Source organism: Anas acuta, chromosome 4 (genome assembly GCF_963932015.1).
Source record: "Anas acuta chromosome 4, bAnaAcu1.1, whole genome shotgun sequence".
NCBI classification, from domain to species: Eukaryota; Metazoa; Chordata; class Aves; order Anseriformes; family Anatidae; genus Anas; species Anas acuta.
This window is the reverse complement of record NC_088982.1, coordinates 12,167,936-12,194,931: the sequence shown is the minus strand read 5'-3', so window position 1 is coordinate 12,194,931 and position 26,996 is coordinate 12,167,936. Positions and strand designations below refer to the sequence as shown.

Here is a 26,996-nt window from a genome sequence, read left to right as displayed (position 1 = left end):
TCAAGAAAAATCTATGAGAATATATAACAGAAAACAATAAGCAGAAGGGATAGATCATACACAAGGAAGACAAAAAAAAAGTCAAAGAAAAGGAAACGGGCTCATACCCAGATTATTTAAAATTTGTGTACACTAAGCTCTAAGGAAACTTACAAAGACAGTATTAAGGTCACAGTATGGAACAGGATAATTTTAATAGTACATTAAATTTATATATATATATTATACTTTTTCACCATCAATTACTTTAACTCTTCTCACACTGAGTTGGAAAAAATCTGTAAAAAAAAAAAATACTCTTGCAGCATCAAGTGTTATACACTATATATCCACTACACATATAATGTAATACTGAAGACAAAAATTCGTAAGTGTACAAAGAGATTTGAAAAAAAATAGATGTAGAGATCAAAACCAGGACTCTCAAAAGACAAAACTGTGCTTGTATATACAGACATATTTTTAGGGATTTACAGTATGTACATACAATACAGCTATGCACCATGATCCAGTGTCACCAGAGCCAATGGCAGGTTCTAAATAGAGTCATTGGATACCAAGTCACAAGTACATAAAGGCTGTAACAACCTGTCAGGATTTTAATGAATAAATGGTTGTTGCTTGAAGGAAACACAGGTCTGTTTCCTAACAAAAATGAATACACTGTTTCCGTTTAAAACAGACAAACAAAAATCAGAGTAGAAAAAATTACAATTTAATTAAAAATAAAAGTTCTTCAAGCAAGTTTCATTACTTCCAGTCACTTCCAATTCTATATCTTCTTTTGAAAGTGGTAAACTTTAAAAAGGAACCACCACTAGCCTTTACCTCATGATAGCAGGGTAAAATCCTGACACTGCTGCAGAGACGAGCACATTGGAACTACCCTATCTAGCTGGGACTTCACCCAAGGAGCCTGCCAGACCTTCCAAAGTCAGAAATACCTTTTCAGCAGAATAGTGAAGGAGTAGGGGCTCTTAAAATTTCAGTGAGCCTCCTTTGCACGTGTGGTTCACATGCAGACTAATGAACCCCTCCAAGGCCAAGATGATTTTGAGTCATTGCTGTGTCCTTTAATGACAAATAAGAATGGAAGAATGGCACAGGGTCTTACTCTCACATGATTCAATGGTTGTAAATACAGAGAAAGAATAGCAAATGCAGAGTGCTAAATGAGTTACTGTTCTGATTATTTTTTTCTTTTAAAGAAAGATTTCTCTAGCTTGAAGCCTAACAAGTACTATAGATACAAGCCAAGCATCACTACAGTCAAGTCAAGTGGCAAATGGAAAGAGAACAACTGTAGTCAAGGAAGGAATGCCTGTATTTTTGTCTGCTTATTTCTTTCCTCAGCACTGCTGGGATCTACATATTCCTGACTTCTCCTGGAGTCTGAGCAGGGAGTATTATTTCCAGGAAGAGACATGTTGAGAATTTAAAGCTTTGGGGCCCTGGTAGAACAGAGATGGAACAGTTGCCTTCTGGCAGGAATTAAAGCTGATATGGAAATTTCACAAAAGGAATTAAAAGATGGTCTGGATACTGGCCAAAAGTAGATCAAAGGAACTTTAGCAGCATGAAGACACATACCAGAAGCACATGAAAGGCAACTTGAAGGCAGACCATTAGGTTTAAGAAAGTATCTGTTGTTTGGACAGAAGTCTGCATGAACCAGGGAAAATGTAAGTTATTCTTCTGAAATATTTAGTTCCAAAATATCTGTACTGTCTTGTGTAATTTCCAGTTTTGACCACATGTCAGACATCTAGTCAAAGAGATGCATTTTAGATTCTGCCCTAATTTTGAACTCCAAGACTTGATCAGCATGCCCTTCTTCCTCAAGTGTCATATGTTACTGGAGCTGAGATTCAGGTTCAAGAAAACTCCAGCTACCTGTGAGTTAAAACATATTAAATACAGAGAAACTATACCTCATTTATTACATCACATTTATTGTGGTAAATACATGATATAGGCACAAGTAGTTGTGCCTAGAAAGTCTCTCTAACTGAGACTTTCCAAAATCAGAGGTAGGAAGAAATTCACTTCAACTATAAAAAAGTGACAGAAGAAAGAAAATTGGAAAGATGGCACGGGACACAGAGAGAGCTAGGCAGCTTTAAAGCTGGTAGGCTTGGTTACTTCTGATAGGCCAACCATGGCAGCGCTGAACTCATCAATGGGTATTTGTAACATTATTAAAGACTTGGTCCTAGAACAAGTATTAAGGGTTTAAAAAAAAAAAGTGATTGTCATGTTTCCAACGCTATCAGAGGGCCGGGAGCAGCAGCTCTGGGTGCACCCCAAGGCTGGCATACTCAGCACCTCAGTGACTGCTGGGGGGGAGAGGAGCAGCGAGGGGAGCCCAGCCAGGGCCTGCATGCCCGTCCAGGTATTCACCTCACAGCCAAAGCATTTCTGTTTTAGTGTTTACTCTGCATTTGGTTTGTCTGCAACGCAGAACGCCTCTCCTCTCTGAAACAAGCTCATAAAACTTTCAAAACCATTTTCTTCCCCTCACCTTTCATACAAAGGCCACAGACAGCAGGGGAGGCCAGAGCAGGTCTTCAGTGAGAGTCCTCACGTAACCACAGAGCTGGGCCCTGAGCAAGCAGTCATTTTACTAAAACAAAACATCAAAAGCGGATAGTTTTTTTAAGTGGCTAGCTTCAAAAGAAGAAATGGACCATCCGTGGATATGATCTGTGTAGCCCCAGAGCTGAAATGAGGTGCTCTGGGAATTCTGAATTGGATAAAAGCTTCAGGGAACTGTTGGATTATTGCTTTTAAAAGCTATTAGGATGAATAGGCGCTTTGCCTGCTCTCTGTTTCTATCCTATGTGCTACAATAGCACTGTCAATAAACTCTAAGCATCCTCCCATCAGTAAAAACTGCTTTTGAAAAATAAAATGGAAACACTTAGAGAAAATCTTCCTGCACTCCCACAGAAGGTTTCTCAGTGAGATACAGAAAAAAGAATAGGGAAAAAAAAAAAAAAAAAAAAAAGACTCTTTATACAAATTCATAAGAACCACCACTTATAGGCTAAAAAAACAAGACTTCCCAAATGCCTGGTCCAAGAAGGACAAGGCAGCTGGTGGAGCTACTATTTTTACCTGAAACAACAGTGCTCAGGAGTGCTGGAAATGTGCTGCACAGTGCCAGGTTCCCCCCATGACAGCAGGTCCTTGCCAAAATGTTTAGGGATCTCATTTTGTCACATGGAGTCAAATCTTACCTATCTACGTTTTACACATTTCAGATAGAAGGTGTTACCAGTATTTATCTGGCACATCTTGTCTTTCAATATCCAGGGGGTATTCACTTACACAATAACAACTTAAATTTTGGAGTCACAATTTCTAGACTGCATTGTAAAACTGCAAAAGGCAAAGAAAATTAAATCTTCCATTGCCCAGTTTCGAAAACATACCATAGTAGGTTCCTTTACTTATCCTTCAAATTCAACTATTTGGATGTGATTATTGTGATAGAGCGTATGTTTCAGACATCCTCTGTTACCAAGTTGGTAACTCAAATACTGACCCCATTAACATAAGATGTAGATATTTCAAAGAATGTAAAACTACTAAATTAGTATTTTCTCTTGTTATTCTAATTATATCAAGCTGCGGAATGAAACACTTTAGAAATGGCCAAAAGATGAATACTTTAGAAAAAAAATCAGATTTAAAAGACAGTTAAATTTGTCAGAGTTAGCTCTCAAGCTAAGAGCATTTTTAACATATAAATTTACATTTTAACCATGGAAAAATTTAGATAACTTTTTCTGTTTAGTCTTAATACTTCAAAAGTGTTTGAAGTTACTGAATGCATTACTGTCTTGAACAATGAAGATCCACAAATGTATACATTCATGCACAAACAAATTTATGAATAGAGATTTCTGGAGCAGAGATGTCTTAGCAAGAGGAACACAAAGAGCTTGGAAATATTTGCAACATTTCAGGAAAGGAATCTTGGCCAAACTGTTTTTTGGTTTTTTGTTTTTTGTTTTTTTTTTTTAAATAAAACTACCTAAATTCAATTGCTAACAATAATATGCCAACCATACAGACTGAGTTTGGTCATTAAAATGTGAAACAAAGGAAGAGCTTCCTGTGCTAACCTCAATATAACTACATCTATCAAGTCCCATCTGTAATAACCAGGCTGATGTTTGCTCTGTGGGGTCTGAATCACTAATTCCTCCAATTTACACCAACTCCTTGGCTTTCAGGAACAAAAATCGTTTTCTGTCTAAATATACTTACATTTAACAATCAGAAATGAATCCCTGTGCAAACAAGCTCCATGTTGGCAATCATCTTTGTTAGTATTTATTAATAGAGCAGAAGCATTACAGCTTCCCACTATCAGATCTAACATGACTACTACCACTACCTGGGTACATCCAGGAACACCGTCAAACATTTTTCCAATATACTTGTAGCTTCTATTTCCCCCTTTCCTTCTACTGTACACATATATTACAAAAACCTTATAAAAAGGTGTTTTTGATGAGTTATTAGAGTAAGCATCACCACTTTACACCTGTTCAGTCTTTACAGCACTGTCTGAAACACCAATGCTTCTGATGCACATTTAACAGCGGACACAGAGCAACAATGGGATGATGCCAGACAGCAACCTCGTCCCTGCACAAGTCAGCACTGCTCACAGCAACCTTTGCCCCCAGAAGGCAGGCATGATGTTTCCCTCTCTCTAGCAAGGAAGAAATTTAAAAACTAGCCAAGTTTGCTGGCACAACCAGAGAGGTTATGGAACCTCCCTCTCTTGACACCTTCAAAAGCCACCTGGACGTGGTCCTGGGCAACCTGCTGCTGGTGGCCCTGCTTGAGCAGGAGTTGGACAGGATCACCTCCAGATCATCTCAGCCATTCTGTGTTTTTTCTGAAGATGCTGGATTCAGGTTGGTGGGCTAACCAGTGCCTCTTTCGCTCCTGTCTCCTGACACTCCCCTGGCCACAGGGGAGGCTGTATCAGCAGTTTCCAAGGCAGAGTAGGAAAGGTGAGCAGCCTGTACTACAGCTTTCCCTGGAGAACAAAAAATTTGCCTCCAAAAACTGCATTCACAAGCAATTTCAAACCAAACCCCAAATGTAAAACATGTTGAAATTTATCTGAAATTGTGAAAAGGTAAAAGAAACACGTTCATTATTTCAACCTAACCAAAAATCTGGGGAATATAATGCAACAAATAACCAATTGTTTATACTCTGGATAAATCACATTCTGCTTTCATTTCTGCAAGACAGTTCAAAATTTAAGCATAAACCTTCACTTGCATGTAGTTAAAACCTTGCATCTAGTCAATCTTAAAAAGTGTAATACAATTCGTCAATTAGCAATATCATTACTGCTTAGAGGTGCAACTTCTTAGTATCTATTTTAATCTAGGGACTTTATAACATGCACATAGTGTCACAAATGCCTCTACTGCACATGACCCATTTTCTGAAATGCAAGGGGAAGCATAAACATGCACAACAATTAAGTGCATACCTAATCCTGAAAAGCAAAATCCGTGTTCAAGTAATCCACTTTTTCAGAGAATCTGTAGCTCATCATTACCACAGGGGAAGAGCAGAAATGCAAGGACACTGCTTCTTATACCCACTGTATAAAGAAAGCTTCATTCCAAACAAAGCAAGTCTCACTTCCCAGTTCAGCAAACACTGATGTACATAGACCGAAATAGCCTGTAAATCACATGGGACGTGAAAGACATGCAGTGCCCTACATATAAGCTTTTACTGTCCTATCTCTCAATGCTGAATCTTGTAAGCAATCATACTAATGCTTCTGGTTTCCCATGTCAAGCATAGCAGCTGGCAGGAACAGAGACACACCAGACAGCATGTACTAGCAGTCATCCACAGGACTTCTGAGTGTACATATATATGAGTGCACACCACATATACAAAATCATGCTTCATAATGCTGGGTATTCTTGGGTATTGGCTACCCAGTACTGTGGAGCAGATTTATACCTTATGAGGGTCCTACGCCAATCACACTTTCCTGAAGAGCAGTTAAATAGGATAAATAAACAACCAAATAAATCATATTTAACCATGTCTTTCCCAAGCAACAATGCGACAATCTAGAAAAAAGAAGTGTGTGTAATCAAGATCTGCTGGTCAAGCACTACACAGTATCCTTATCTCTAGCAATCATGTATTTGTCAGGTAATTATCAGAAATTACAAATGCTTAATGCTAAACTACAGGCCAAATTCAAAGTTTGTTTATTTGAAAAGAAAGGCCATTTGGCAGAGTAATGAAGTTGTATTTCATCAGAAATGGAAGATATCAAATGGAGAAGTGTCAAAGTTAACATGTAGCATGACAACTCTCATGTGCTACTTTGGCAGCCCATTTTGCTCTGCTCTGGACACTCCGCCCTGGACACTCTTTGTTGTTTTTTTTTTTCCTCATTATTTTTATTAGTTGAATTTTTCTTTTTGTTGTATCACAACAGAGAAATAAACATTAATATGTTTATTGTTATCAGAAACTATTTATGAATCTAGGACATAAATAGCCTGATTTACAGCTTTAAGTATGAGAACCCTGGAAAGGCTTTATTAAAGACCTTGTGCCAACTTCTACCATAAATGGAAGCCTTCCAAGGTTAATAGAACATGAGGTTTTACTGACAGGATAAACGTCTAGAATTAAATTATTAAAATTTGCAGACTGGCTCACTGTTTGAGAACTATTTTTACTCTGTTTGAAATAAACCTTTAACAACTTAGATTATGGATAAAGAATATGGATCTACTAAGAAAAAATAGGAGATTAACTTTTTTTTTTCTTTTTCTTTTCTTCCTTTCTTTTTTTCTTTAAAGAAATAAAAGTGAACTCTGATGTTCTTCATTTTTTACTAGAAACTGGCCTGACAGACAAAAGATAGTATGGCAGTCTTCACTGCAACCAATACAACGGCTTGCAGCATTAACCTCAGCCTTGTATAAATGGTCTTATTTTGCACAATCATCAACTACTTGCAATGCCTGGGCCAGATAAACAACAAAACCACCATGCACTGGAAGAATTAAGGTGACAATTAATTATGTTCTATTCAGACTTGAGCTGAACTAGAATTACAGGATAATAAAACAATTCTCAGTCCTTTTCTTACTTCTGTACTATGCTCTTAATTAAAAAACACACAAATACCACTGTATTACACACAGATGTTTCCATCATTATTTTACAAATAAATAAGTGTGAAAGGCAAAGCACTGCTATAGTTACTGATACAGATTGCAAATCCCATCATATTAAAAATTCACAAAAGCTACTGAACTATGTGACATGCTGATGGATTTATTAGAAATTGAGTCTCTTGATGTATATTTTTAGTACTTGCATTTGCACAAGCCAAATACAGTCTGTTCTCATTTGCATTTAAGAAACAAAACTAAGAGGTCCAATAGCTCATCAACAGGAAAAAATCCTGAGAAAATGAACTCTCTTGCCTTATATAAGGCTGCTTTGCCAGGGTTTCATGTATTACTACTGGTAACAAATTGGGGAACTTTTGCCAGGAATCAATAACATAGGCCACGTTCATTGCTAAAGGCTTGTTCAGCCTGGGAACTACAGAAACGATTGATCATGAAAGTGCCTCAGTATGGCTAGAAGTACATTTAAAACCCTTTCTTGTTTAAAAACAAAAATCCCCATACTAACTTCCCCTAATTCTCTGAGATAATTACCTACTCTACCATCCCAGCCAAAACAACTACACTAGGATCAGTCAGTTTTTAACCAAGGTCTTTTTAGCCACTCAACCTTGTCTTCTCTTACCATATACTCCTCTGTACAAAGTCTTAGTAAGGAATACACCTTATAATCTGTACAAATAATAAAGAAATAAACTGTAATAATAAAGAAGTCTCGAAGATCCAAGTATCAACACAATGTAAGCAGTAATGATTGATTACCTTTTTATGGCTGTAATAAAAGATACTCAGTTCTTTTACTATTATAAAATATTCAGTGTTAGTGTATTGTGTTTCACATTTTAAACTGATGTAAGAATCACATCCATTATTCTCTAAACTCACTGTTTAAATATATGGTACAATGTTGAAATGTCTGTGGTCTGCGTAGAAAACAAAATATATAGCAAGGTAGTTTTCTTTTCATAACGATGCATATGCTAAATAAACTGCTCCTGCAGTGAATGATGACACTTACTCTACCTGCACGGTGTTGTTTAGTTTTACATTATTCAATGCTTTTGAGTTGTCAGATTCAATTAGAAAGAAATCTGGCACAGATAGAGGAGAGAGGTCTTGCATAAATCCACATGTAATGCTGCATTTCATCTTTTACATACAGAGCACTGTTGACCTTCTGAACTTCAATTTCCAAGGTTTCTATGTAGTTAAATACATTCTATATAGTAGCTATATGGTTAAACACACTATAAACATTTCTATTTCAAAGATGTTCCTAGTCTATATTTCTTTTTATATCATAAGTGCTTATGAATAAACTGCATATAGCCTAAATTGTTGCAAACAAACACCTTTTGTGCCATCAGGCACCTGGTGGCACCTGAGTCTGAGCAGCTGATGAACACCCTAAGGTGGTGCCCATGGCCTCTTCTGCACCTCTGTGGTGGCTGCTGTGGAGATGGCTCAGCATGTAATCACTAGTCCCGATGCTTTTATTTTGTTAATACAGCTCATTCATTTCCCCAGGATCTCTAACTTTACACAGCAACGACATATTGTTTTTATTTATTTATTGAGTGGGAGACCATCTATTGGCTATGTATGTGTGCAGAGAGCTAAAGTGGCCATTGATCCCCGAGGGCAAGCCACCAAAACCAGCACATTAGAGATTTATGGCTTTGCAAGGGGAAAGATCTGTCACCCCGTTTAGTCACATCTGGTACCGTTTTACAAGGTACATGCGACACCAGTGAATAATTGTCATTTGGAGGCCTGACATTAAACGCAGCTCCAGAGCGAGTTAACTCCATGCCTTGTAAGCGTGTCCTGCAGCACAGAGGTGTGAAGTGCTCTCCTAGGAGGCTCTAGCATTGCCCTTCCTCCAAGAAACAGACTAAGAAACTCCAAACTCCCAGTCTAGAGTCAAAACTGTCCTAATCCTACCCCTGCAGATTTGGCAGGCAGCTAAATGCAGGTTGAGGGTGGCTTGCCTGAAAAAACTGCTGCCTCAACAATTTTGCTTATACTGGATGCAGCCTTAATGTCCCAGGCTTTGGACAGCACCGACTTGGGTTTCCTACACGCTGAAGCACACATGCAGCTGCAGGCTGGAGCAGGTGAGCAAATGGTTCAGGCTTTGGCACAGGCCAATATACCAGCTGTGCTCTTGCCCTGCCTCCTTTGCTTTTCCCAGGTAAACTGCACAAATAAAGATTACAAAGTCAGTATATCATTTGGATGGAATACACTTTATTAACCCAAATCGTCAAGGCTACCCAAAACATTCACCAGAGTTGTGTTTCGAATAAAAGTAGAACCAAATCCTGCACAAAAAGACATAACTACAGTCTGTTCAACAAGGGGCAAGGTTATGCTTTAATAAGTTTGCCTCAGTTCATATTGACTTGAGGAAAAAGATAAAAAAACACAACTGACTAGAAAAAGAATGAGCAATTACTTCTAGGGTTGTTCTTAAACTTTCAAAATGAGTTTTGCAAAAAGATTATATATATATAATATACCTATATAAATACCTATATATAATAGGTATATATGTAATAATGAACTGATTATATATATATATATATATATACACACACACATAATAGGTATATTAGGTATATACCTATATTATATATAGGTATATAATATAGGTATATAGATATATAATATAGGTATATACCTAATATACCTATTATATAAAATCATTGTGTGTATATACACACACACACCTATCAATATTTTACAACATAAATCTTGAATTGCTGGAGGTTAAGGCAGAAGGAGTTACCCCTTGCAGTTTTCCCCATAAGCCTGTTCCCAGCCATTCTCAGAAACAAGTGAACTAACTAGACCGATGGTGAGCCTGAGCCAGTAGAGCACCACCTGTTCTCTACATTCATCCAATATTCTCAGGTAGTCAGCTCTTATTCAAATTACATTTGAGATGCTTATGAAAGGCATGTTCATAAATAAATGTCTTCTAAGCATACAAGAATGGTTAATTTCCCTTAACTTTGATTAATGAAGAACAGAGATACTAACTTCTCTAGTTAAGTGGAAAAAAGACCCCTAAATCTGTTTTCATTATCCACAGAGGATTTTTCCTTCAAAATCATTACCAAAAAACTCTCTATAATAAACGTTTTACATGGTTATGATTCAATATGTTTTACACTGCACTGGTAATTCTCATTATTTTTCAAATATCACATTTGAGAGGGTTAATACACCATTAACACGATTAACTTTATAATAGAAGTTAAGCCATATGGAACCAATCTGCACCATTTGGCCTTATAAATGACTAGATACTGAAGGTCAGCTTCTGCCCCACTGCACCTGTACATCTTCACCAGCTTCGCTGGAACTTGGAGGCATAGACCAAGGCAGGAGCCTGGCTCTCTCCAGAAACAGAGAGGACGAGCAACTTTTTATTTCTTCCCAAAAGGGACGATCCATAAAAAGGCAGGGGTGAATCCGTATGTTAGACATGCCTGCATACTACCTGCAGAGTGCCTTTACCACCAGAGAAGCATTTCTCCAGATAAATTTGGGTTCATGGACATTAACCACGCTCATTAACACTGTTTCGTAAGGATGGTGAGTTTTGTTCATTATTTATCTGCCAATCATTATACCTAGAAAATACAGAGTAGCTGAATCAACAGTATAATTAATTGCTTAAGGGAGCAGCATCACCATTTCCCAAACTTGCTCCCTTTGCCTGGAGTACAATGGCCATACCACACAACTGAAATCAGATCCTATATGGCTGATCTCAAGGTCTCGAGACAGCAAAGCATGTCAGTAATCCTGTCAATTTTAATGTTAATCTTAAGCAAAAGTAATGCCAAGGTCAACCCTCAGACTGAAGGGTGCTCTCTGTCCCCAAAAGCACTCAATCACTTTCCCTCCTTTACGTCATCCCCCAACTCAGTGTCCACTATTTTCTCGCCACCTTCCCTAGCAGACTGCCTGCAAGCAAAGCTTGCATGTCTCCCATCCAGCCCACCTCCTTTGCCATGTTCCACTGCACCTCCCTGCTCTTCACTGTTGCTCGGAAGGATTTCACTAACACCACACCTCCTGGGTAGCTGGGGTGCAAGAGGCAACACAGCTAAAGCAGAGCTCGGCAATGAATCACGAGCCTCAACAGACCTTGGAGGCCATCGAGCCCATCTTTTGCCCCTGGGGAGGATCAGCTAGCTCGATGTCACTTCTTACACACACACACATAACCTGCTTTCAAAGACTGCCTGTGACAGAAACCCCACAAGCTCCCTAGGCAACATATCCCAGTGTTACACTACCTTTACATCAACTTTAATCTCTTCTCACAGGTCACATTTTGTAGGCTTCGGGTCTCTCCTCCCTCTCTCTTTATGTCTCACCGGTTCTTTTTTGTGTTCACCACACAAACAACTCCAATTAAAGCAGTTTCCTCAAAAAAACACTCTTGAAAGTGATCATTGAAAAAAGCTTCTGCATAGTGCTGCTGAAATCAAACTTCTTTCTGTTGTGCAACTGTAGCATACTTTTAAGACTACCAATGACAAAATGATTCAGATCCTGCTTGGTGTAAGTCCATTAGTTTTGTTGTCGATATGCCCACGTAACAGGAGAAACAGGTCCAGGTACTCACTACTGTCAATGGCTGCAATGCCTATTGCCAGAAATAGTGCAACATTCACACACCATCGATCACGTTGAGAAACTTTTGAGATTGAGAAAACAATTCAAGTTGCCTTGCATACCAAAGAGGTGAAATTCTCCTCTGCTCCAGCAAGCAGTCCAGCAGGAACATGCTAGGGTTGCTAGCAGGAGCATCACAAATCAGACTTGGCTCACAGCTACACCCTGTGCATTCCTACACCTATGGCTTTTTTTCTTTTTTTTTTTTTTTTTTAGATCAATGAAGTAAAAAGAAGAGAAGAAATGAAGCAATACTCTAGTTAACCTACATCTTCTTGATTGTTGTTGGCTTTACTCTCCTCAGGGAACAGCCAGGAAAGAAGTGCGTGTAAAGGTCAGAAACACCTCCTTCTGCTAGTAAATTTAGTCTGCTGCATGGAGCAGCAGGGACAGAAGACAACCCTTACCAAGATCTTAAACTCTGAAAGCAGAAGAGAAAATTGTAATTATTCACAGACAACAACAAATCAGTAACTTTTCTACTATACTTGATTAAATGTATTTCTTTGTTTTCAACAGTGGACTACAAAAGCTAAAGAAAAACAAAAGACAGACTTGGGTTTGGTCCAAATAAAATGATTTTCTGATATAGCAAAATAATGCATTACTGCCTGCCATATGGCATTGCTGTGTTTCTACATGTACATTGCTGTCATATACACAGTGTTAACATACGATAGGAAAAAAGCAAGGGCTTTGAAAAGACTTCAGGCCTTTGTAGGTGAGAAGTGTTAAAGGCTGTTTCATGGAGACAAATCATTAAATTATACTTAAAAAAAAAAAAAAAGCAACAAAGCATATTTTATGCACCAATTTAACTTCCATATTCATTAAGCATTTTAAACAAAATGTATCAATGAGAAATTCAAATTTGTGATAGTCCTCTGAGCTGAATACCTGAAGTCACCCCCCGGAAAATTTTCACAAATAAATCCATTCCTTCATGATTTTCCTGGTGTTTGAAAAGGTGTGACAACCTCAGGTATAACAGACGTGAAGAATTTTATTACAGCTGGCCAGCTGAGCACTCCCAAGAAACATGGCACTAGTCAGAGCTGAAGAACTGACACTACTTTAATAACGTTTGATATTGACAGTTTCCTACATATCGTCTTCCTCAAAATCAACATATTTTGCAATAACTCCTGATCCCTGGGAAAATACAGGATGACATTGACATTCAAGGTATATTTTGACCCATTTCAGACAAGCCACTCCATGTGCAAGCATGGAAGAACATCCAGCCCTTCTGACCCAAACACAAAGTGAGGACAGAAAGTGAGAAAATCTCACACTTCAGTCAGGAGTGTGCCCAAAAATACTGAAAATTCCCATCTACATCTTTAAAACACCCCCAGCATACAAAGGAGAAGACTGATTTGCAAAATCCACAAGGGATTCTTTTTCTCAGTTACAAAACTGACAGACTTGAAAGTCCAAATTTTCATATAGCTGCACATGCACATTAAATATACATCTGAACCTCAACATGTAGCAGGTACACTGCAGTAATTATACAGTGCATTTTGCAGAAGCAAAGGCGTAAATTTATAAATTTAATAAATAGAAGACAAAGTTTCTTCAAATGTTCTCACAGATGACAAGATCTCAAAACACAAAGCATCGTTCAGACAAAAAGCATCAACCAAAAATTGAAAACAAATAAAAAAAAATCACAGAACCAGAGTGCAAAGGATGTCCTGGAGGCAAGATTATCAAACAATTACACTAGACAGGGGTACACAGCTTTCTCTATTTTCCTTCTGAAAAATCTGCTTTTGTGTTCCAAATGGCAAAATTGTCCTGCTCTTCTCCACATTCTAAAAAAATGCAAATCCCCAATAACCAAGGGCACCAGCTGATCGCATTTCGGGCTGCAGCATGGGAGTATTGAGTGACTGAGCGTTGATCAAATGACGACACAATCTGGAGACTGAGCCTCAAGTAGTGTTGGGTGACCCCGATGTTAAGTATGCTCATATTATATAAGCCTTCATTGAAGTACTGATTCTGCTGCTGGAAAGTGGTGTTAAAACTCAGCACACGCAAATCCATTTGCCAAGTCAAGCACCTACAAATACATTTCTCCTGTGCAATCGATCCATCTCAAAATGGCCTGCTCTTAAACCAACTTTTTGGCACAGAAAACAGGATCTGTACCCGACCCAACCATTTCGCTTGTCTCAAGGTAAAATCTCTCAGCATTTAATGTGTGTCACCTGCTGGAAAAATCTTTTTTTATGTAATAAACCAGCAGCCATTGAACGACTTAAAATGAAGGTACATTTTCTTTTCTCTCATCCCTTGCACATGCACAGAGGATGGAAAGAAGGCAGCAGCATTTCAAAAGATTATGCATACACATCCCTTCTAAATTTATACAGTTCTCAAGGGAACAATCAACTCAGCAATGTCTGTGATGCTCAGGCTACAATTACCAAAATGAGATGCATAACCTCTATTACACCAACGAACAGTTAACTTTTCAGATTATTTCTTGTACTGCAGTGCTCTCAAGTCTTTCATCTTTTTTAAGTAATCAGCTGCTTCCAGTCTTTCACACTGCAGCTCCTGTGCATTCAATGCCAGGTGCTGCACACCTCACTAGCACAAACTCAGCACAATGCAAGACCTTCCCTAGCCCATATAGTTTCATATATCACCATAGCATGACAGAATGCCTTTGGGATTGAGCAGATTCAAACACATCCTGTTGTTACATCACACAGAAAAACGCCTTGAAAGTCTGCTTTATAAAAAGAAAGAAAAAAAACAGGAGCAGCCTACATCTCCAAACATGACAGTGCATTCCTGGCAGAGAATATGCAATGCAAGAAGAGAATAATGACAGTATTTCTGTTACCTTCAGTCACATAGTTGTGGTCTCGAAGAAAGCTGTGGTTAATTTTTCGTGTGTCCGTGTCCTCGCCCATTTACAGCAGGATTACTCAGCATGCCTATCCGCAGTGGACTGATAGCATCAGCAGAGGTCGTCACAAGAGCACCATCCATGCTGCCACTGCCTAGCAGAGGCGGAGAACACACTGGGCTACTGAGCACAGCATAATGAGAGCCAGTGATGCAGCACAGATTTGGGGGGTGAATAACAATCAAAAAAAATAAATAAAAAATAAGGAAAAAAAAAAAAAAAGAAGTAACGGGAGGAAGACGGAGGGAGAAACGGCTCCAATGAATTAAGAATGCAGAAAGCCAGTAGGGAGCTTGCGTGAAGGGAATACAGGCACTTCTCCCGCAGTTAAAGAATAACCCAATTGTTTAGTCAGGTACTCCTTAAACAAGTGCCCACGCAGAGTCTCCTCCAAGCGCCTGCTGCTGGGGCTCCTGCCGGATGCTATGAAGTGGCAATCAGCGTACTGCAGCAAAAGCTGCCTGGAGAAGGTCTGTGCCTGCTGCTGCTGCTGCTGGTGCTGTCATATGCCTGTGCTGCATCAGAGCTCGCCCCTCCCCGTCCGCCTCTCGCTGCCCAACCGCGCAGGATCTGCATGTAGGAAAGTGAAAAATGAGACTGCAGGTAATTATTTTAGCTCTTCTGCTGCTAAGACGGGCACCGAAGAATTTAAGGGAGGGGATGCAGGGGGAAAAAAACTTGGAACTGCTTAAATGGGTTTGCATCGACGCGTATTGCATGCTGACAGGAGGCCCCGATCCTGTGCTAGTCGATACTGTCGTATGCAGCAAAAGCAACAGTCGGTCACTGTCAGCCTGGGCAAATGTTACTGAAATTGCCAAATACCTGTCCGTGAAAATGGAATGCTCAGAGACTGGGCAACCATTAGGAAGGGTAAGGTTAAATAACAATTCTTTACCTTTTAATTTTTGCCCGTTTTGTAGATAAAATACAAAATACAAGGTATGGAGAAAGAAAAGAAAAAGAAAAAAAAAAAAAAAGGCCAGAAAAGAATCTCAGTGGCTTCACTGTAGTGGAAAGGAAAGCTGGACAAAGGGAATGTCTGCTGGTTTTGCCATTTTCCTAGACCTCCTATTTTCGTTTGTTATATTAGCCAATCTTCTGGGAAAAGCCATGCTAAAATCTGTAAACTCAGGAATACGAAAAGAAGTAGAAGAGGAAAACTACACACTCATATTATAAAATAAAGCTTGTTCTTCAGTGTTTGTGTTTAAATTAAGTGCTGTTGCTATCGCATATATTAAAGCAAAATTATTTGAACTGTAAAGACAAGCAGGTTCCTTGGCCTTTCAGTTCCTGTTCGGGGAAGCAGGAACTGTTGGCTGCAGAGGACACGCCATCTGAAAAGGTGGAAGCGCCACTGAAGGATAGAAATTTGAATAGAAGACAAATGGCTGCGTACCAAAGGCACTATTACAGCAAGAAAAGGGAGTACATAGTCACAAAGCCAATTCAGAGGAGAGGATGGTCCTGTAGTTTAGGCCCTGGACTTGAACACAAAACATACAGCTCAGTTGTCAGCATTACTACAGCTTTTTTGTGTAATCTTGCACGGATCCTGCAGATTTGGGGGATTGGTCTTGTTTCTTTTTAAGGAAGCTAGCACATATGGTTCTTGAAAGTAAACTCAAGTGCCTTGCTATTACTACAGAAATGGTATGAGACTGGAAAAAGTAGAGAACTATGTAAAGTACCAGCTGTGATAACTGTCCAGGGATCAACATCTAATTTCAGAATAAAGAAATGTTGGAGGGGGAAAGAAAAATAGCAATACAATGACCTTCTTTCCTTTCTCACTGATGATGGAAAATAAAACAGAAACATCCTCAACTTAGAAAGTAAAGATTATTAAATTTTCACCTCTGAAAAGGTGGGAAAGTAAAAGATATTTGGTCCTTGCACCTGTGTAGACCACAATTATTTATACGCAGCACCTCAAGGTGCCAGCACCAGAACCCCTATGTCTGCCATGGCAGTACCAGCCAGTGCTATGCTGGAACCTGGAGCTTCCAGCACCTGCCCTATCCTCTTCAGTCAGTTGCTGCCTCTGTCCACTCCTGTCCATGCACAAAATCCTTTCAACCTCAGGATGTCCTCTCTGCTTACACACTGTTACCATCAAGTTTTCAAGGCTGTGCACAAAACCAATTCTCTTTTTCAGGTCAGAGGGAAAACATGTGAGCAGCAATGCCAAACAAGCCAGGGCCTGCTGCCTCATGATCAGGAACATTTTCTTTATGGACATGCATGGCCTGGTACATAGCTGAAGCCTCACGTACACGGAAGTGTACCAAAACAGGGATCCAGTCCTTCCAGCAGCTTTGGGTGGACTGTTCTGGAGTCTAATATTCTGAATTTTGTACTTGGTTATCAGAAGCAAGTACAGCATAAATAATGGCTGACAATGCTACCTACAGTTCAGAAAGTAACTGTGAGAGCCTGTAAATATAATAAATGGGAAAATATTCCTAGAACTTGACAGAAATAAGAGAAAGCGTTGAAAATAGTGGTATTTGTTTTGTATAAAATTACCCTAATCTATCTGATAGAGCTGGCTTATTTTGTCCCTCCCTCATGCATTACCTTATTGTTTTGGATTTGTTCTTGCAAAGACAAAAGATTTTATGAGCAATGCACAGTGCACATGAAATCCCATCTCCCTGAAGTCAGCGGCAAAGAGTACAATGAGCAATTTTACACCCAAACACACAACACCATGGTTAAGCCAGTTAGAATCAAGAAGATACTTTCCTTCAGCATCCGTGTGGAAGATATTCAAACTCTCTGGTTGTAGAAAAATAACCTAGATGCTTCTGTTAGAAACCTAAGCTCACTATGTGCTTGGTGAAGCTTCAGGGGGACGATTCAGGGCACTGAAGTCAGAAAATCTCTCTTTCTCCATTTTGTATAATGGATGCTTAAGACTCCCACTCAGACACCAAGTTAGACAGTATCAGAGTGCTGATTCCTCTGTGGAGATGGGAGATGGCACTGAAATGTTCTTTTAGCAGCTTCCTCTGATTGCTCTGACAGCTGCAACTGCAAGAAATGTCATCTTGCAGGGCATTTGATCCCAAAAGTTAACCAACATGTTTGACTAAAAATACATTGCATAATTTATATCTACAAACACAGAGAAAATGAACATTCTCTTCTTTCTGTAAGAATGAATCACATACAAAAATATTATTGAAAATAAATCAGTAATAAATTACTTGAATGAGGTACAAAGTCTGAAAAAAGCTACACTGGTGGTTTGTGGGGAGAAAAAAAAAAACTGCAAATCATTTTTGTAAATACATCTAAATTTCTGTGACTGAAGCTTTTGCAATTTCTACAGCTCCTGAGAGCCTCTCAGCATAAGCTCAGCAATCACTGTCCCTTATGTGTCCTCAATCTGTTGAAGTTTATGATTTTTATCGTCTATCATTTTAAGCCTGTCCCCCTGCCCTTAACTGTTAAGTGCAGTGTTTTCATTTTTTCCAGGAGCCAAGTGGACTTCTTTTTGTGAAGTCAATGTAAAAACTCTCACCCAGAGATAATTTTCTCCTCTCACCATTTGAATTAGAGACGTTTAGAGACCACCTCCTTGAGCATCAATCAAGTTTACCTTGCTCCTCCCACTTTTACGTTAAAAATCTCATAAAGAGGAATGGAATGAGGAGAAAGCCTTTAACAAAACCAACAGACAATATTCCCTGTGTGCATGCAAATGCTTTCCCTAAGATTATGAGCCAAATCCTTACTGTGTGGCAAATATCAGTTGTCCACCGACTTAAGTAGGTCAGTTCACATGAGAAAGATTAGCAGAATTCTGCTCTAAATTTGCAGTGCAATGAAAATCTGTGGGGCTATATTTGTGGATAACTAGCCATGCCATTTAAAAACACTACTTATAATCAATCCCAGTAACAACGCACATAATCTGACCCTGTCAAAATATACAAGGAAAGGATGAGGGGAAAAGAACCTTTGATCAAAAATGTATTTGTCATTTGTCATTTCATAGTAGTTCAGTCCTCCTCATATACCAGCCCACTAATTGAGCTGAATACTGTACAAACAGAAATAAAGGAGCACCTTATCCTAAAGAATTTACAGGCAAACTACAAAATGGAAGAGCTACGTACGGACCAGTCAGGACACACAAGTAAACACTGAGTCAGTAATGAGGATGGAGGCCTGGTTTTGAGCTTTCTTTAAATGAAGGTCATTAGAGGCTTTGTGGAGAGCAGCAATAAACAAAATCTGGCTTCAAGAAGCTGAAAAATAACTACATAACAAGAATAGAATGAGCTTAGTGGTAAAATGAGGAAGACAGGCTGGCAGGTCAAGAGCTTTTTCTATTTTATTCCCTCCCCAAAGATGGAAAAGACTAAGTGTATTAAGAAGCGTTCTAAAGAGTGCAAGATGTTCTGAGAAAGTGTCAGTAAAGAGCAAGAGATAAGGAGGAAAGTAAAAGACAAGAACAGGCACAAGACAGATACTGACACAGACTGAAGGTGTCAGTAAAAAAAACAGAATAGTTAAAAGGAGGAGAGCAAACAAAAACTGGGTCTGTGCCAAGAGGAGAAAAAACGGTGGACTGGGAGATAAATGAGGAAGAAACCTGTCAACCTCACTTCATCAAGACTTTTGGAGAGAAGGACTGGAGAAAGGTGAAGATGAAGAAAGAAAAAAGGCAGGATCCACAAATTGAAGCAGGAGGCAGCCAGTACCTTAAGAAAGAAATCAAAAATAGCAAAAATGTAAATAGGATTGAGAAGTAAGGTTGGATAACAATGTAATTTAGCTGGATGATGAAGGAATTGAAGCAGAAGAGAACAAACCTTTGCTGAACAACCATTGACCACGTTTGCTCATTGTAGTTGCACCAGGAAGCTCTGAAGCATGAGAGTGGGAAGAATTAGGTGTTTGAAGACACCTGGTCCTACGTGATCATGTCTATAAATACCTGGTGAACGTATGGGCTTCCTGTTTTGGTCCTGCAGAACATTTTTGTTCTTCTCTTATACATGTTCACACAAAGAACTTCCATTTAGCTTTGTTAGAAACTGGTATCGGAGCACAACCTTTAATAATTTAAACTCTCAATATCTGAAATAGAGCAGAGCAGTCAGTACTTCTTTTCCATTTTACTACCTCCCAACACATCACAGTCTGAACTAGAACAATTAATCTTGAACAGCAATTGAAAGGAAAAAAAAAAAAAAGTGGTTGAATACTTCAGTACTTTCTTTGTCTAACAAAACTTCATATACAGATCATTCTGTAGTTCATTTCCTAAATTGTGATGACTTTAAATCAAATGGAACTGAATTTTGAATTGGCATTGAACTTCAAACTAATGTTTTTTGAAGAACAAGAGATTCAAAGTACTGTGAGGTTAAAAATCCTTAGAAGTTACAGATTGTAACAAAAGATTGTTACAGATTGTAACAAGCAGGCTATCTTCTTACTTTAATGTTTGTGTAGTCACCTGAGTCTTTTGACATAATTTGCTTCTAACCATATCCTAACATCTGCAAATTGTATGAATCAGTACCAACTTTCTTTTCTTGTCTGGAAATGGAACAGAATAACATACACGATCAGTCAGCTACAGAAAAATACAATAAAGTACTTAGCTAACCCTTTAAGTTTATATTTCATTGCAATTGAATTTGTTCACCAACAGAGGATGTTTATGAGCCAGATGCTCTCTTCCCTGTATGCATATCTAGTTTATGTACCGAGATATAAAAAGCTCAGCTACTGACCTCTCCAATTAGGCCACTGGCATATTAGCTTGGCTTTTTATTTATTTATTTTTAATGCCCAGGAAAATAAGATTATATAGTACAGTCATAGTCCTGTTCAGAAATACTGGAGCTCATTGTCTGCCACTCATCTGAAGGAGAAAACAGGGAATTATCCTGTGATAGAAAGCTCCTCCCCTGGTCTTCCTCCAGCCTTGCTTAGCACAGCAGAGGAGGGACTCGGAGCTCTCAGCCAGGGAAAAGCATTTTGTGGGATAGCAAATACACTCAATCTGGGTTTGAGTAGGTTTGAGTAGGTTTGAGTCTCACTGTTTGAGAATAATAACTTTAAAATGGTGTTTTTCTCTGCTGACTAATCCTCCTTTAGTACTTCCATCCAGAATGGACATTCACTCCGGATCATACCCTTCCCTACGTGATACAAGACCTACCCTGCAAGTAGCAGTGGGAATACCCAGGCTCGCTTTGAACAAGTTAGACCTTAGACACCCTCTAGCCCTGACAGCACAGACCTCTGCACGAGCTGTATGCCTTGGCTGGAAGTTACCCCAAGGTGATTAAAGTAGCAATGGTACAAACATCTTTCCATCTTCCCTTATTTCAAAGACATTTGAGTACATCTCATTACACGATGCCCAATCAGCAAAGAAATTAATCTGTTTGCTTTGGTAGAGCGATGAGTGTACCATAGATGATCCTGATAAGAGTTTGCATTAAAAATAAAAAATCTGTACACCCATATATTTCTGAATAGCCCTCTTTATATTTCTTGTCTAACAAAGACAAATATAAGACACAGAACTATTATATGATTTCAATCTTAATTCTTTGACAGCTTAAACAAAAACAAATAGTTACTGCCAAAAGTTAACATATAAAAAGTAATAAAAGAAAAATTGTATCAATCATAACCCTCAAGTAAAAAGTAAATCATCGTCTTATGCTAGCAGCTCTGTAGTAAATGTTCAGAATCTTTAAATTTATAGCCTTTCATTTACATTTCAGTATACACTCTTTGGTTACTGTATGTTGAATTGAATATTTAATATTGAAAATGATGAAGTAGCCCAACAATTTTGGAAAACCTAACAGCTACTGTCACAACTGGAAACTACCCTATTATTCACAAAGGGGCAGCTTCTTTAACATGCTACCTTTTGCCGTGTTAAACCTGAAAATAACACCACCCCAGAAGAAATAATTTATTTTTAGCCAATATACTCTAGACGCAAAATAAAACTGATGCCTCCCAGCAGCTGGCAATTTTAGAAAGCAAGCAATTAAAAATTACCACCAAGCAATTTAAATAACAGAGCCAGACTTCCCTAAACATCCTTCACCCTGCCTGTTCCTGTGAAGGTGGTGTCAGGATCACCATTTTAAGGTGTGCAGAGAGGCAGAGCACAGGGTGATCCCAATCCACCCCACGCAGATGGTTTTCCATGCAGCAGTCAGCAGTTTTGCTCTTCTCTTTTGCAGGGGGTGGTGGTGATGGCAGAACTATCCAGCACTTGCCTGATTTAACGATCTTTTCCACAGCTGAGAGAATGCAGCCAGGCTATTTGGATGTAGTGGTACCTGCAAGGAACCCTTGAGGCTGAGCCAGAACGGGTGCCCTTCACTGTGACATCTCTGTTCCCCCAGGATGCAGTCCCCTGTGACACCAGCTCCCCTCTAGGGCCTATGTCTCAGGTCGGTGGGGAAGGGGTAGGTTCTCCCATCCTGTCCCAGCAGCCACACCCACTGCAGCCCTCTCCAAGCTCCACAACATCACATTAATCCAGTCTGGCAACCCTGCACTGGGCACTATGTGCAGGGGTTTCCCTCAGAGAAAGGAAGAAAATTGGAAAACTAAACAGTTTCTTGTCTACTGGCTTAAGGCTGATGTTGCTGCAAGCCAACAGTGGAAGAGCAGGAGCTACCAAGCAAAAATCATAGTAATGTCTGGCAAGGGGGAAAGGTGCCCAGAATCCCAAATCTGGTGAGCTCACAGCCTTGGACAGCACCAAAGTACTATATTAGAGACAATAACCACATCTTTGCACCAGTCTTCTGTGGTTTAAAATCACATCTAAGCCAAATCCTGCAGTTTATCAGCTGAGGAGTGCCAGGAACAGGTCAACAAGGGCACAGAGAAATTACCGTCAACACTACTGGAGTGAGCTGTGCGTGCTCTAGGGGCAAGTTTTCATTTGGCAGATTTCAGAACACCGTAACAGTCTCCAGCAGGGGCTAGGTTTCACTGGAGAGATGGAAAGCAAAGATGCAAAATTACAGAGGAAGGGAAAGTAGAAAGAACTGGCAATATGCCAAACAGAGAAGCTGGACAATCTCCCAAAACTTACTAATTTGGAGATGAAGCCTATTAAGTGACCGCAGCAGGAATGGGAAGAGTGGTCCAAGGGAAAGAGCACAGGACTGGGAATCAGAGACCAAGATTTTCAACAGTGTTTACTGTGCCCCCAACAGCATCTCAAATGGAAACACAGATATATACATATATATAAATATATATATATATAGAAATATATACATCTTCCAAAAGAGAAGCAATATGTTGGGGTTGATAAGAAGCATATTATACATTTTGAAAATTGAGTTTAATTTTATAAATACCTTATACCAACATTCATTAACTTATGTACTTAGAGCATCACTTGCCTGCTGCCTCACACCTAGCACATGAGGCAGCATGCACCCTGCTGCACTGCCTGGTGTGTATTGGACACTTCCTTTCTAAAGTGATGCCTGTGACAGCATCTTCTCTCCAAATTACCCTACGACAGCAATTCACTGCCATGTTCTGCTGTTGTGAAGGGGAGAAAAACTGCTGAGATGTATGCCTCTGCATGCAATTCTACATATTCGTGATATATGCATTTTATTCAAACTACCATTGTTTTTCCATGCTTTTATCCACACAGAAAGCAGGAAATCTGCCCACACCACTTACAACTGCTTAACCTGCAAAGCAGGAATAAGTCCTAAGAAGGACAGGTCCTGCTGGAAGGGGCTAGAAATCATGAAGGGAAGAAATTTCAGCAACTGCTCATGATCACAATAGCAGATGACAGGCAGTGCAGCACAATGTTGGAGGTTGCTGACGGTGCTGTCACAGCCGTGGAGCCTCAGGAGCTGAAGTGCACATGCCTCCACAGTGCTTCACCCAGCTCGCAGCTAGAAGGGCTCCAAGGGGAGACCTTCCACTCCACAGCCAGCCAGGGCACCAATTACAAAGCCAACTTCATACTCTAAGATCTACATACCAAATATCTTAATGACTGCCAGGCTCTGGACTAGGGCGTAAAAAGAGGCCAAGAACCTGCAAATATGCACATGGTGTGAATATATATGAAAATGTCACTCAGAGGCTGAAGAAATGGTCCTGAAAAACACAGAACAGAAAGTGGTGTGAAAAAGGATTTTACAGCAGAAGAACCAGTACTGACAGAACTAAGACACTGCGTGCATATTTGTGTGAAAAAGAAATGGGAGGAGAGGGAGGAAGTGTGGTGAGAGCAGGATGCAAACCCGCACTGCTGGTCACGTTCATGCTTCCTGACTGGCAATGGATTCCCAAAACATTGGGAAAGGAAAAGCAGTCTCTAAAAGAGCTTCCCAAAGCAGCACTCAGAGGATTCAGAGTTCAGAGGAGAGCTATGAACATGATTAGGGGACTGGAGCACCTGTTGTACGAGGACAGGTAGAGAGAGCTGGGCCTGTTTAGCCTGGAAAAGAGAAGACTGAGGGGAGACCTCATCCATGTGTATAAATATCTGAGGGGAGGGTGCTGAGAAGATGGAGCCTGTCTTTTTTCAGTTGTGCCCGGCGACAGGACAAGAGGCAACGAGCACAAACTGAAGCACAGGAGGTTCAGTCTCAATATGATGGGACGTTACTGTGAGGGTGACAGAGCACTGGGACAAGCTGCCCAGAGAGGTTGTGGGGTCTCCTGCTCTGGAGATATTCAAACCCCACCTGGATGCCATCCTGTGCAACGTGCTCTGGGTGATCCCGCTCACCAGGGGGTTAAACCAGATGATCTTCAGAGGTCCCTTCCAACCTCAGCTATCCTATGATTCAGCTGGTAAAATACAGAAATCCTGGACAGATGGAGTTTGAACAATTTCAACAGCAAAAATTAAGAGACATTAAAACAGACATAACGAGACAAACTTTTTACACAAGATCAGGAGAGGAAACAGAGGAAATTCTTTTAAATATTATGACCTGTCATAAAATACCAGAAGTTGCCTGAGAGTTTGTAAAAATATCAAAACTATTTTAGAGACTTAAGCAAATAATTAAGAATCAAATCAACATATTGTGTTGGCTTTCACATTAAAAAGCAAACCACAGCCACTCTTCTTAACATTTTGCTAATTCAAAACTGGAAATATTTCTGCAAATAATAATTCAGGAACACTTCCAGCACATGACAAGTCTATTAAACAAGATCAGCATTGAGGATCATTTATTACTGTCTTTGCATTCTTCACACAATCACGCTAAGATGACAACTTTGAAGGGAACTTAGCCCAAAAGGCTGTGCTCTTCACAGGGCTGGAGAGAAATGACATGACATGTGACACGACATTCCCCCTGCCTCCTCCTTTCCACCTATGGCTTTAATTAATTCATATAGCAAAAGCGCAAAGAGCTTTTCCTCCAGAATTTCTTCATACCACAAAGAGTAGTTACCTATTTCTCTGCTCTGCAACTGAGGAGCACAGGAATCTGGCCATTTTGGGGTGCCTGCACACCCCAGCCATGCTGGGCCTGTGAGAAGGAGCTGCTGTAGAACAAGAAGGCTCTTCTACAAAGCAATACAGCACTATATTTTTTCTGATGTGATTTTTTCAGATAAAATTTACTGTAGACACAGCCTGAAGAGAGATGCAATCTCTCAAACTTAAAAAACAACAGCAAATTGCATCAATATAAACAATGATTTTGTTATTAGACTCTCCTCCAGATCATCCAAATATTTAAGCTACATTAGCATCGGAAGCACCTGCTGCAAGAGCTGCAGTCTCTGAAATAATATTCACCTGGTAAAACAACAGCTAAAAATAAATTTAAGCTATTAAATGCACAACAAAAACAAACAAAATACAACTATCAGATATTTAAAAAAAATACATAAGCATTCCATGCACTAATAATTAAAAAAAAAAAAAAAAAAAAACTTTTGTAGGCATAAATGTAAAAATAAAGCTAGCACTGAATGGAATTAGAAGTTTGTGAGGCATGCTAAAGCTCGAATTTTGAGGGCATTTCACATAATGAAACTCTAAACTACAATGCAGTAAGCAACAAATGCACCCAAAATGCACCCATATGTCATGTTTCACTTCTGGCCATCCCTATACCCACAGCAGGAATCAAATTCAGAAAAAGAACAATACACAGAGGTGATTTGGCATTGGACATGGATAATTACAAGGTAAAGGATGGTTGCAGACAGCTCCTTATAGGAGTAAATTGGAAGGAATGTAAGCACAACCATCCAAAGGAATTATTTGTATTGCACACAGTGAGTGCAAATTAAATAAAGGAAACTACCCATTGCTTATTTTGAACAATACTTGAAAGGGTGGGTATAGCTGGAAAGCTATTAATTGATTTTGCAACCTAATAAAAGGACTAAGCACCTGCAAATTAAGTGTTGCAATGAAAACTGAAGAGATGCCTGGCCCCAAGGAGGATCTGGAAATGCCAGCAGTGCTTCGCCTACCCAGCATGAAAACTGCCAGCTGAGGAAGGGGCTCGCTGGGATCAGCCAGCTGAAAACACCGAACACAAAGATGTTCCCTTCCAGAGCTTCAAGGTCTCAGATAAGGTCACAAAGGACACATGCTTGTTGATGTAAGATCTTGGTGCCGCCAAATATTCCCTAAAAAACTGGGAGACAGTCTCACCTTAGCATACAATAGCATGGTGACAACTCACATGGGAAATGCAATATCATTTCATTTCATTTGAGAGAATTATATTCTAGGAATATTCTGCAACTTCACCTCCTGCTGAAGTTGAATCCAGTGTCTGTCAACAACAACAACAAAAAGTTGTATTTGTGGAACTGGAAATAATCCCAACTAAAAAGAACAAAAATCTGTGTTTTAGTGATTGAGATGCTCACCTTGTGCAAGGGAAATTTTGGGCTTTACCCTGCTTTATAAGAGAAGGAAAGAACAAGAGCCCTCACCGGGCCTTTGGGAGGTCAGCTAAGCTGACACAAGCCCTACTGTGTCACAGAATCATAGAATCATTAAGGTTGGAAAAGACCTTCAAGATCATTTGTTCCAACCATACCCATATGTCACCAGCCACTCCAAAAAAAAAGGAGAGGAGTGGTGGCTCCTTAACCACACAATTTTTGCTGATCTCTACAAAACT

At 39.6% G+C, this 26,996-nt stretch overlaps 1 protein-coding gene across 6 annotated transcripts in view; it reads right to left on the bottom strand.

The window, feature by feature from the left end:
* The window catches only part of PPP2R2C (protein phosphatase 2 regulatory subunit Bgamma), a 186,729-nt gene that overhangs the window by 118,591 nt on the left and 41,142 nt on the right, over positions 1-26,996 (bottom strand). The window contains exon 1 of one of the 6 annotated variants that reach the window (XM_068679864.1): positions 14,773-15,308. The exons of 1 other annotated variant lie outside the window; for it this stretch is intronic. In XM_068679864.1, coding sequence (XP_068535965.1) covers positions 14,773-14,842 — 70 coding nt within the window. In that variant the 5' untranslated portion in view covers positions 14,843-15,308. Of the gene's footprint in view, positions 1-14,772; positions 15,309-26,996 lie in introns of those variants that run through there. 4 more of the 6 variants (XM_068679860.1, XM_068679861.1, XM_068679862.1 and 1 more) reach the window with 4 other exon arrangements.